At 36.0% G+C, this 12311-nt stretch overlaps 2 protein-coding genes across 12 annotated transcripts in view; both read right to left on the reverse strand.

Annotated features, from left to right (window-relative positions):
- LOC116171283 (piezo-type mechanosensitive ion channel component) overlaps positions 1-6412 on the reverse strand; it is a 41084-nt gene extending 34672 nt beyond the window's left edge. For 5 of the 8 annotated variants that reach the window (XM_031488036.1, XM_031488032.1, XM_031488033.1 and 2 more), the window contains exons 1-2: positions 6195-6412; positions 5810-5880 (exon numbers count right to left, since the gene is read on the reverse strand). In XM_031488036.1, coding sequence (XP_031343896.1) covers positions 5810-5873 — 64 coding nt within the window. In that variant the 5' untranslated portion in view covers positions 5874-5880; positions 6195-6412. Of the gene's footprint in view, positions 1-5809; positions 5881-6032; positions 6052-6194 lie in introns of those variants that run through there. The other 3 variants (XM_031488037.1, XM_031488035.1, XM_031488031.1) reach the window with 2 other exon arrangements.
- A 1401-nt stretch (positions 6413-7813) lies between these two features.
- Positions 7814-9908, reverse strand: LOC116171286 (ctenidin-3-like). Of its 4 annotated transcripts, none has more exons than XM_031488043.1 (4): positions 9844-9908; positions 9021-9270; positions 8916-8961; positions 7814-8424 (listed from the first exon to the last, which is right to left on the reverse strand). In XM_031488043.1, the coding sequence occupies exons 2-4, from the start codon at positions 9024-9026 to the stop codon at positions 7913-7915; spliced, it is 564 nt and encodes a 187-aa protein (XP_031343903.1). In that variant the 5' UTR covers positions 9027-9270; positions 9844-9908; the 3' UTR covers positions 7814-7912. The 4 variants fall into 4 exon arrangements, with proteins under 4 accessions (XP_031343903.1, XP_031343902.1, XP_031343900.1 ...); XM_031488042.1 differs by lacking the exon at positions 9844-9908 and adding an exon at positions 9465-9503; XM_031488040.1 differs by lacking the exon at positions 9844-9908 and having other exon boundaries at positions 9221-9479.
- Positions 9909-12311: the final 2403 nt, after the last annotated feature.

Consider the following 12311-nt stretch of genomic DNA (forward strand, 5'->3'; position numbering starts at 1 on the left):
CGTAACGCTGGAATCGACCGAGTTTTTAAGGGGTGGCGACATTTCGGTTTCAAATGAACATGCACATGCCATCTAAACCTAAAGGGTAGGATGCGGTAAAATAACACTTTTTTTCTCTTTATTTGATATGGGCAGGTTTGCGTCATACGCTCTGTGATCCAGATTTACATGTGCCCTTAAAATAAATACCTAATCTCTTTCTTTGATAAAAGGTTATTGGCAGCTCTTACTACTATCTAAGGGTGTAGTCATCCTTGAATGAGATGGTTTTGCTCATTGATTAAAGTCGAAAATAGGCTTGGCGCTACTGGTTTGTGCGGGATTTTATTGGGTTTGTCACAATCAGATAATTATTATTAATCCATTCCTAACGAGACAAGCGATAAAACACCTTCAAAGTAAATTTTGTTCTCATTTTCTTTAATCCACTGACCCTTACGAGTTTTGTGTAGGTGAGATTTTGCTAAGAGAACATGAGAGAAACAAAAATTCCACTCAAAATCAACGAGATCGATCAAACGTTCTATTTTGGTATTATGGTTACTGGTATGAATCGCTTCTTAAAAGTGAGAACGATTTATCCACATCCTTTTAGTGGTGTCACTTACCTTAATCGATAAGACAAACACAATGGGAACAGAAACTTGAAAATCGTACTTTAGTACATCCGGCTAATAGGAAATGCGTGTCTGTCGATTGACGGTAAATATCTCATATCAATTTGTCGCTAAGGGATTAAAATATTGAATGTAAGAGGCACCGGAAAAAAATTAATATCTTGGCGTCGGCGGTTAATCAGAGCATGCGGTATACCGAGTTAGACTGGGGTATAGCCATACTATGAAACAATAGTAAAAAAAAAAACAGGAATTCAAGAGCCCGATAATTTCAGTTTTGAAACCGCTTTTCTTTCATGGCCTATTTATAACCGCAAGTTACGTTGAAGGTAATTAGGTGACCGATAATTACAAGTGACAAAAGGCTTTTATTTGGTAGGCTTCTGATTAAGTAATGTGCGAAATCCTCTCCAAACTCGATTTCCTTTTGAAGCAAGTCAATTTGTGGGCCTCTCGGAAGAAGAAACAGACTGCCTGCATTCCCACCGGCTCGAGAAATGTATGGTGGGACGTTGGAATGTTACTGAAATGCATGTAGAAAATTCATATAATCGACCTAAGAAAACTCTCCCTTGAAAACACATTCACCAAACCCATAAAATTCCTTTCTATTTCTGTTACAAAATTCTTCCTTCCTCTTCCCAAATTATCGGCCAAAGAAAATTCACAATAATTAATGGTAAATGTTTCTCCTGTAATTTTTTCTTAAGAATCATATAAGAGGATGAAATTAACGGATTCTCCAAACAAAAATTGCAGTTTTTTTCAAATTTCCAAAAAATTAATTTAGATGAGGATTTATTCACACCCTCGTTTAGGGATGCACAGTCTTCTTCTTAAAATATGCACAAGCCTAATCTCCCGAGAACAAATTTGGAGAAAGTAAATGTATGGAGAGAACATTCGGGAAGCGAAAGAGAGGATGTGGACCCTGTCCACTCTCCTATCATAATCAAGAATTGCCAATGTACATGTGTGGGTATCTAATGCAATTTTTAAATTATGACAAAAGTGAAAAGGATGACGATCTTTTACAAATGGAAAGTTTCAGGTAGGTATTTTACCCAAGTTGTATTTCACAATTTTGCTGCTACGAAAAATACACAATAACAACTTGAGCAAATGATTAACTTGCGTCATTTTGCCCGCTCATGGTAGCGAAGAATCTGACAGGACAATATTTTAACCTTATCGTTATTTGCACCAAGTAAATATTGATTAAACTTTGTTTTTTTTACATTTAACGCGAAAAGTTTAATCCTTCGTCGCCACGCGATATGCCGCAGACAATCTAATAGCAATTCCCAGGAAATGAAATAATGGGAATTAGGACAACAATCTATTAGTCTGCTAATGTAATTAAATATAGCCCTTGAGCAAATTAAAAATAGGCATTCCTCCATCGGCGACACGATCCAAGTTTGCTTGAATAGAAATATCTCTGCTCGGTATTTACAACAAATTAAATTAATATGTATAGCATAGCACTGGCCAAGTTTGTAAAGTAGGAAACGTATAACAGAAATTTTTAATATGGATTACAGTGGAACTGAGTGTCTACGTAAGTTTGCGCATGCGCCAATACACCTTTTAACCGCATGCGTAGATCAATTTTTTAAAATGACCACTAGCTTTTCTTTTTCTTTATTAACAGTATCAGTAGTTACACATTCTTTCAAATACACACACTCCCACAGGTACAGAGGTGTTCTCGAGAAAGCTCTTTTCGACAACGTCTCAATGAGATTTCAAATCCTCAGATGCACGGATAGAATCATGGGCGCTAAAAATTACCATGCCCCTTACAAAACTAAGTCTGCTTTAAGGAAAATGATTCATATTTAAAAATACCTACCGCAATTCCCTGAAAATCGAATGTTTCACATCCTGAGTTAATAATAATGCAATTGAAAATTGCCATATTTATAATCTCTCACGCTTTATGGTAAGATCAATCACCTACAAGCCGACCTTTGATTGAATTACTCATTTTAAACGCCAGTAGACGAATCTAGTAACGCTAAAGGTTACGAGGTTACTAGTGGGAAAATCCTGTACGTCTTTCCAATTTTAGTTACAGCAAAGAGCATTGAAAAAGCGTTTCATTTGTCTCACAATTTCATAAGCTGTAATGGTCTGTTGATGATGAAAATGAGAAAACTATTATTTCTTACTGGGTAGTGCATGAGAATGACAGGAGTGGGAAGTTACAATTGAATACCCACTCATTAATGCACAGAATCTACCAAATAAGTCAGGGCCGTGTAGGTATCTAATAATCGGCAAGAGCATTGTAATTTGTTTTTGAATGCAAATTCTGCAACAAAAACCAAGACAAAAACGCATTACAAATATAAAATCAGTATTCAAGCATTGAATAAAAATAGTGTTTTTATTCAATGATTCAAGTGAGTTCAGTTCTATGACCTCACTTTCTGTTGAATTTATTTGTAATTTATCACACAACCAATTTTTAATCTCTAATTTCGTAGGACCAACGGCAAAACGCACTATATGGACCAGCCCGAACTTGATTTAATGCTGTTTCTTTCTTGTTAAGTAATTGCAGATACGCGACACGACTGAAAAATTTGCTACCCTCCCCGCACACGTGCGTGCCCATATACTTCGTGCACTCTGCATGCCCATTACTGTAACTTTTTTTTAGCAACTTGACCAATGTCTCGCCAGCCCCATTTTAAAGTTAATGTTTCTCTGAAAGACCTATCGATCCCCATATTTGTGTTAGACCGTTGCGTATTTTTTGGGCAGTAAGGGGAATATTAATCCAGTGGAATATACCTTTGTATCTTGGTAAACCTAAATCCTGATGGATTAGGAAAATGACAGGCCTCTCAAAATGATCCAGTTCAAAAGTCCATGATATGGATAATGAAAACTTTTACTCCGAATACCAAACAAGTGTAGATAAGAGAATAATCCACCTTCATAGTTTTGCTATCGTCTTTCATTTAATTTATGGTTTTTTATCTTTGCAAATCCTCGATGAGGAAGATGACGAATCGGCTGGATCAGAGCCCTACAAATAATAGCGTCGATAAACTGTTTGACCCATAAACCTCTTCAGAAGTCCCTGGATACGGAAACTGAAAACTTTGTTTCCCAAAAAATGTCGAACAAGATACTACATTAACAGTGCCTCTCTTATTTAGCGTCAACTATCCTGAATTACATAAATTATAGAGCACTTATATTTATTTCAATGTATTCCTTCGCTCTTTTTTTGAAATGTATTTCTAAATTATTATCTGCGTTTTTGGGACATTCTTGAAAGCAACGTGATATGTGACGTTTAAAACTATCCTTGCTCTTTAAGGTGTAATCATATTGATTGCAAATGATATTGTTGCAAGTGTATTTACTTTTACAGCCATAAACACTTCAACATTGATTACTTTCGGCCAAAATGGCGATCTTCTCCCACCTGTATTAATGACAATGTGCTGGCACCAGAGGTCTCACTTTTAATGTGAATCGCGCTGAGAGGGCGCTAGACGTGTGATTTTCGTTGGGTCCGTTTAGGTATTTCTAAGGGGCAAGATAAATAGCGAAGTAAAAAGAAAAAGAGGATAGGTACCAGCGCATCAAGTCGCCATAGCATTTAGGTCGTCCGCTAAGTTTGTGGAAAGAAAGAAGTCAAACATTATTCGCTAGAATTTTTGTGGAAAAAACGTGTTAACAAAGTTAATCGCTAGCGTGCAGTTCTAACCTCAAGGAAGTTAGGGGTGTTTATTGTATTAAGGGGGCGTTATTAATATTGTACTAAAGCTTTCTTATGAGAAACACACCTTAAAATAATAATTTTTTTTGGAAATTGTTGTTTTTAAAATAATAATTTTTTTTGGAAATTGTTGTTTTTAAATCTATCTGAATTATTAGTAAACTTTACCACAAATGTTGTACGAGTTCAATAATACCGTTTGTGTTTCAGACACCACATTTTATTAATTTTCACATCACGTTTTAATGTTTCGTTGCCGTTGCCGATACTTGAAATTAACGTTAACCCTAGGGGACGCAAACCGCGCATATGTTAAAAAAACTTTGAACTCTGCTGCAGAATTTATGCTATTATCAACAAATGCACACCTTGACATAGGGAAAGGTGAAAGCATATAGATCCAGTAATGAAAATTCACCTACATATTGGGGACCATTGTTTTTCACGTTTGCAGGCATCTAAGGTTTGTGAAATTAATCAGCAATGGCTTGCTACATACCATACAATAAACATACAACATGCCTTGTACTGTCCAGTAATGCAAGAAAATGCATGAGTACTGCTGAATAATGCCTATAAGAGGTACACATAATGCCACAGTTGATACCTCCTAGTAGCACAAATATACAGGGTGTTTAAAAAATATATAAATTAAGACACAAAATCAACACTTAGTTTGTGGACTTATGTTTATTAAAACTTTTTCTTGTTTCTTTTCATGGGTACTATATGCAGATAAAATATCCAACCTGGTAGAATTAAGTTGTACAGCTTCCCGAGCAGCTTCCAGAGCCTAATTGGTAACATATCTGCCAATCACTAATTAATGACTCAATACCTATTAGAGTAAGAAAATCAACATTTACCTATGTCAAAGTCCAGTCAGTTGCTAGCTTGAGATCTTTGCAAATACATTAAAGCGAGCATTAAAGTAATTATTTCGTCCCGTACCTTGTTGTACTTTTTAGCTCACTGTGTATCTGTATATTCGTGATCTTAATCATGACTTCATACAAGAAATTGTACGATATATAATTGGATTAATTACTAAATTAAATTATTCACCAGATTCAATTGAGATCAAATTGATAATTTAATCACACATGTAATAAAGCTTAATTTAATGTTTACCCTTTACCACAATCTCCAAATTGATAAATGAATCATTCTATCCAATTAATCTTTATCAATAAATTAACTCGTAAATTAATAAACACTCCTGTTCTTAACAATTGAAATTTTTAGGGCGAATGCATATTTCTGATCATAAACCAGTCTCGACAAACTTCAAATCAAATTGCCGGCATAGTTTACCTAGTTATCAAATGCACGGGAAATGGGGCACGCGTTATAATTACCATTAATCTAATAGGCTACCTAATAGCACAGATGTACGTGTATTTACATCTGTGCTAATAGCTACACGCACATCATTCTTGTAGGTACTTACATACTGTTAGAAGAATTGGTAAAGCAACTTTGAATAGGCAGACGGGTATGTAAATGGAAGCCATGGTAAACCTATAAGAATATGAGCAATTAATAAGTTTCGTCTTCGTACTTAACCACTTTCGTAGGACATGAGTAACACAATGTGATTCTATTAAGCACATATCATGAATTAGTCATAAAACAGAAATAAAAATTAGCATAGTAGTGCATTAGACTCATACCTGCAGCAATAAATAAATAAAAATATAAAAAAACTGCACTTAAATGATAAACGTCATTTTGACAAGATAACCAAAAAGCAAACCACTTTGAGTGAATGAAAACTTGAAAAATACGAGGGGTGGGTGAAAATAAAGGTAAGCATGGACAATTTGTAAACTTACTTTAATTATTTACAACACTACAGGCACAAAAATTGATAAACAATTACACTTTTACACAATTACAGTATTCATTGTTAGTATACGCTTTTAATAGCAATTACATTTTATTTAATGTACAAAAAACATCTTCCCGATTGAGAAAAATGCGATTCGCCACCAAATTAGTTCTACACACGTTTGAGTGGAGGTATTTTTTGGTGTTTTTGAGTTGAAACTGGAAAAGTAGAAACATGACAGTAGCGCCACTGTCAAACACAGCTGATTACTGTTGTGTACGGTTGGTTGCCTAAATGTTTACATATGTACCGTGTGCCTTTAATGATACAGGGTGAGCCAAATTCAAGTCTTGACTTTTACGAATTTCAATGAAGGATTATTATGAAAACAAAAACCGAAATTACGGTTCCATCCGAGATGCTATCGTACTATTTATTTACATCAAAATTTACGTTAAATTAGATAGAATCGAAAATAAAAACATTCAATTTGCACCCTTGAGGGTTTCGAAGACGTATACAGGGGAAAGGTAATTCCCCCAAATTAAATTGAAAGGTAAACTTTTTTGTTTTATTTAGGTCCCCTCCCGCAACCCCTTCGTGTAATGTGAACTAACTGACCCTTGTGTAGCAAGCATTACATCTACTACGCTATAAGCTATTCCGATAATTAAAAATATTAATAAATCTTATGCAGGTGGCACTAAAATCGTTAAAAAAGTCACAATCGAATTGGACAAATCCCAAGTTTAATTTCACTCGTGGTACCAGCGCTTTTTTGGTTACTCAGGTGGAGACTGGTATGACTACCCTACCAGATAGTGTCCCGTACGTCAAAATTTTTATTATTATCTTTTCTGTTAACTGTAAATTCGTATGCAGAACAGTTATTGGGCATTGCCTGTTGTTCTGCAAAGTTTTTTGAATAAATAAATAAATAAAATAAATGAATAAGATTAAGTATGTATATGGATATGTGTATAAGGTGGTCAGAATTGCCATCGTGCATACATTCAGATTTCAGAGCCGTCACATGGACCCACCATATTCCGGACTGAACCCTGACGCCGAATTGATTTCCGAAACTTAATTGGTATGGTACAAGTACACGAAGTGGTTGGAGTGGAATAAAATTAGGTCTAGATTGTTGAACATTTTTGGAGGTGCAAAACTGTGTACCAAAAAACATGCTCTCTTCATAATGAAAGCATGTGGATATGAGAGCTTGTCGTAGAGTTAATCGTATACGAATTGTGAAGAATTAGGCATTGACTTTTCACATGTACCGTGAAATCCTACTTTTTACAAGTTGGATTGTCTTAAAATACGAATGTTCGATTTGATTTAGAAGCTTAGCAGCGTCCCCTCGGATCGCTGCGCCGGCGCTTGGGCCTATTTCATATTTGTTAGACGATGCATTAAAAAATGGATGCTGTCAAATATGTGACCTCCACGTACACAAAATGCAACGTAAATACCTACCAACCATGATCTAATTTTTCACAAAAATAAGAAGTCAAATCATTATAAATCCGTTCATGTATAGAGATAATTGATGTAGTAGGTATCTACGTATACGTTAATTCGTTAACCTTTTAATTACAGTGGCAATCAATGTAACTGTCTGTTTACAAAAATTTATTAAATAGAATACTGAAAACACATACATATTTACAGACAACACGCACAACCATTGTTCATAGCATGCAAACGGTAAACAGTTTACCATTTCCATCCACCACCGCCTCCGTATCCTCCTCCATATCCACCTTGCCAACCGCCTCCGCCTCCTCCAATTCCTCCTTGCCAACCGCCTCCTCCAAGTCCACCTTGCCAGCCTCCGCCTCCTCCGTAACCTCCTTTCCATCCACCTCCTCCACCGCTGGGAACCACAACTTTTATAACTTTATAGGAATCACCTCCTCCGAATCCGCCTTTCCATCCCCCTCCGCCCCCGTATCCGCCGCCAATTCCTCCGAGACTTCCTCCTCCGAAACCACCCTTCCATCCACCTCCGCCCCCGTATCCGCCACCAAATCCTCCGAGACTTCCTCCTCCGAAACCACCCTTCCATCCACCTCCGGACCCACCCCCGTATCCACCTCCTAGGCCTCCTTTCCATCCACTTAATCCACCGCCGCCAAAACCACCCTTCCAACCGCCGCCTCCGCCGTATCCTCCTCCTCCGTATCCACCTCCTCCTCCATATCCACCACCTCCGCCGAGATAGCCAGCTGGAAAACGCATCATTGCATCAATATTATCATATTACTAAAATACTTAGTAAGGAGCGCATTTTTGTGATCTAAAAGAGGATGAACTTATTACTCGACAACACCCAGGGGGTTAAAAGTGATTTAGTGTGCACAGATCAATTTTAAGCATAATTATGTATCGAGTTCAAAAATAGTGTTTCCTTTTAATCATCTGATGCTGTAGAAAATGCGCTTTCTAGTGTGATAATAACTTTCAATTAAGTATCAAAATTCTAATCAAACTGGAACATTCACAGTTTCAAAGTTTAATCTTCAAAGAATGCTATGTGAAAGTATTTGGTTGAGTTCTACTACTTAATTATTTATATAACAGTTTAGCAAGATCGTAAATTTCACAAGAAAATTGGGTAGCAATTTCCATTAGGTACCTCATTATCGGCGCGAACGAGGCTAATAATTTAATTAGTTAATTATTGTTCGTGACTACCAAAAGAAAATTAGGTACCTACCTTTAACTGAAGCAATAGCCGCCACGGAGATTAAAACGACAAACGCCTGAAACAATGATAAAGATGTTAATCACTTTTGTAAATCAGCGAAGTGTTTGTATTTACCTTCATGTTACTTTTTGCGACTAAAGATTCCGAGGTGAATTTTGCTTTTATAGTAGTCAAATCAAAACCTTGGCCCTCCTTTCTATATAAAACACATTTTGCCCCCCAAACTTACATAGTAAAACACTAATCCCCGCTAAGATTAAATTATAACAAATATTTCCTAATGACGAATTTCGTAAATCATTCTCTTCTCTTACCTTACTACTTGTGAAACTAATTACCGGTACTCTCTGAATACGATTTGTGTCTGTAATCAATAAAAGAAATATAATCCCCATAGATGGATTCAATGATCTTCAACAGTATGATATACAAATCGAGGATGGCAGGTACTGAGGTCACAATGACTTCACTTGAGGAAGAATTTCGGAAGTCTGCCAAAACAAATATTTGTCAGTGCAATACACACTGGTGAAGAAACACTCATTACATAATTATTACTTGTTCTATCACTTATTACTGTTTACACTAGTTGAAAATGTCAAGATCGTATCAGATGAGCCTGTTGTAACCAACTCCCGCCTTTTGGAAGTTCATGGAATATAAAGTATTAATCATAAATATTTTTTTGACATTATGCCTATAGTGTTGCAAAACTCGACTGTATGTCAAGGATCGACCAATAAGTTCAAAATTCAATGTCCCATCTTGAAAGTTATACAAAGATTTTTCTTTCTGAATCGAACAAGGTTGCATGAAGTTGGATCATCAGCATCACCTGCAATTCCTTTATTGCAAATGCTTATGGCCTCTCACGAACCGATTTCCTTCCTGCAAGTTTCAATTTCTTTAAAAACCGTGAATAAGGATAAATACCTACACAGTCGTGTAGGTGAATACAAAACAATGCAGTTAAGGTGTAAAGGTGATGTTTATTTCCTGTAACGAATTTTATAATTGGTAACATTGGCTTACTCTTGTTGATGTCGTATTACCATAACCGATAGATTTTCAAGTACATACTTAATAAATCTTTTGCAAGTGTGTAATTACACATAAGTTACCTTGGTTCCGCTTTTCTCTTCGTACTAATTTTAGAGATGAGTCTCTTAATTATTCCCTTTCTTATACTTGCATAGCACAGATTTGAGATTACCTACCCTACACTACGGTAATGTGCTTCGGGGGTGGATAGAAAACTTTTGTGGCACAAAGATTCTTACAATAAACAATCGTTTACCAAGAGTTCCTATCACTAACACTTTTCAATGTATAAAAGTAAAGAGGCACACTTCCCTCAGATATTAAAAGATATATACGTTGATGCAAATGTTGATTTTCTGACACAAAAAATAGGATGTTTGGGTAAGCATGATCAAAGAATTTGTAATGGTTTGGTTTGGGCAACTTTCAATTGCTAAAAAAAACTTTAGGCATTTTACAATGAAGTATTGTTCTATCCATTGGCGATATCGAAATTTTCCAACGAATGCATTGAACGCGGACAAACCGCCAATATTTCAAATTTATTGCAGAACAGTTTTAATTATATACACAAGGACTTGCGGCTGTAACCCCTAATGCAGTAGAAGTTGAAGTCGCTGAAGGGAAAATAGAAGCGGCCCTGGGCTATGCGCTTAGAAAAAATTATAGAAACGAAATGAATTAAAAACACCGAAAGAATGATGTGAACTGCGACGTACCTACTAAGAGAAAAAGAAAAGACTAAACGACATGGTCAAAGTAGATGTTTTTCTTAGTTATCAGTTTTCTAGATCAGTTATTCGGGTTCTATTTTGCGTTATCAAATTAAACAACTGAATTTAAGTTAGATTACCTTCAATTATTCTGGTAGAACATTATGGACTAGAGCTAGAGCATCAAGGTATAGTAAAGTAGAAGTTGCGGATATGAAAAACGTGTCTAAGCGCTCCGGTAGCAAAAAAACTGCGATTTTTTAATTTTCTTTTGTAAAGTAGAATATGTTTGCGACATTATTTGAGCCCAAAATGAAACCAGCTCTATACGATTTTCGGTTTTCAAGTATCAGTTAGGGTAAGTTTTTTGTCTGTAATTGTAACGAACCCAGTGTCGCCTAAATCAAAATTTAAATGCAATCAAGGAAGTTAAGTTCGGTTCGGAAGATTTGATGGGAATCGCAGTTACGACCGGATATTTTGGATTATTAACACTTTAATAAAATTAAGATTTCTCTAATTATTTCAATCGATCGTTTGTTGAGTGGTATCTGTACTTTGGTTCTGACTGCCTATTTCTCTTACAGCTTGATTGATTGATTGGCAGTCAGTGCCGTCCCGTCGAGGTCATGAAAGGACAGTGGTTGACCGGGCCGGGACAATGCAGGGCCGGGAAACACATACGAAAAAATAATAAACGAGGCACTTTATAGTCTGTTTATTCACTCTGACTGAGGTAAAATGTTTTTTGGAGTCACCGACAAATCTACCATTGTTCTCACTGCACAACGCAAGTGCAAGGCTGCAAGCCATCCTATCTTTAGCTTTACCCACTCTACCTGCTTTCTAAACGCTAATTAATGCTAACTCAACCTCAGTTGACTTTTAGTGGACTAATAAAAGAATATATTTTTTTTGTAAATATGAGTATGAGTATTTTCAATTTTTTGGGCCGGGTATTATGATTGCATGACCAGGCCGGGACGTTCTACGGAACGGCACTGTTGGCAGTAGTCCACTTTTATACCGCAGTGCATTATTAATTATTAACTTGTTCTTCACTTTTAGTTAGTAGGGTCACTAGATGTAATTGTAATAGTTCTCTCATGAAAATACTATCCCGATCTGGCATGAAAGAGGTCCAATTATGGGATCTTGCGAAACCCCTACCCTGTATGTATACTTCATGCATATCCGGACGGTATTGTCTAAAGATTGAAGATCTGTATAGGTACACACCGTATCTAGCACCGTATAGCAATTTGTAAATGAGACAATACACACGTGACATTTCAGAGTGGTGAATCTCAATAGAATCATATTGTGAATTTAAGTAACTGTATTTGTAACTGTGTGGATATTGTTTTCTATTTACTGTTCAGATTTCTTTTTATGTTTCGCATTTAATTTTATTGTTTCCATTTGATTTAATTAATTCCACTATGTACCTAGTTCCATTTATATTGTATAAAACCGTCAGTTCTGTAACAAAACATATTTCTTCCTTTCTTTAATATAAACTTGTAATCTACTTTTTTGCATGACATTAATTCAACTATACTTTACATTTCACAGGAATGAACACTGCCAAGGGCAATTATAAGAGACCTGCTGCAACTACGACAAATTTAGACTACCAATCCTAAAACAT

Source organism: Photinus pyralis, unplaced genomic scaffold, assembly GCF_008802855.1.
Source record: "Photinus pyralis isolate 1611_PpyrPB1 unplaced genomic scaffold, Ppyr1.3 Ppyr1.4_LG5, whole genome shotgun sequence".
NCBI classification, from domain to species: Eukaryota; Metazoa; Arthropoda; class Insecta; order Coleoptera; family Lampyridae; genus Photinus; species Photinus pyralis.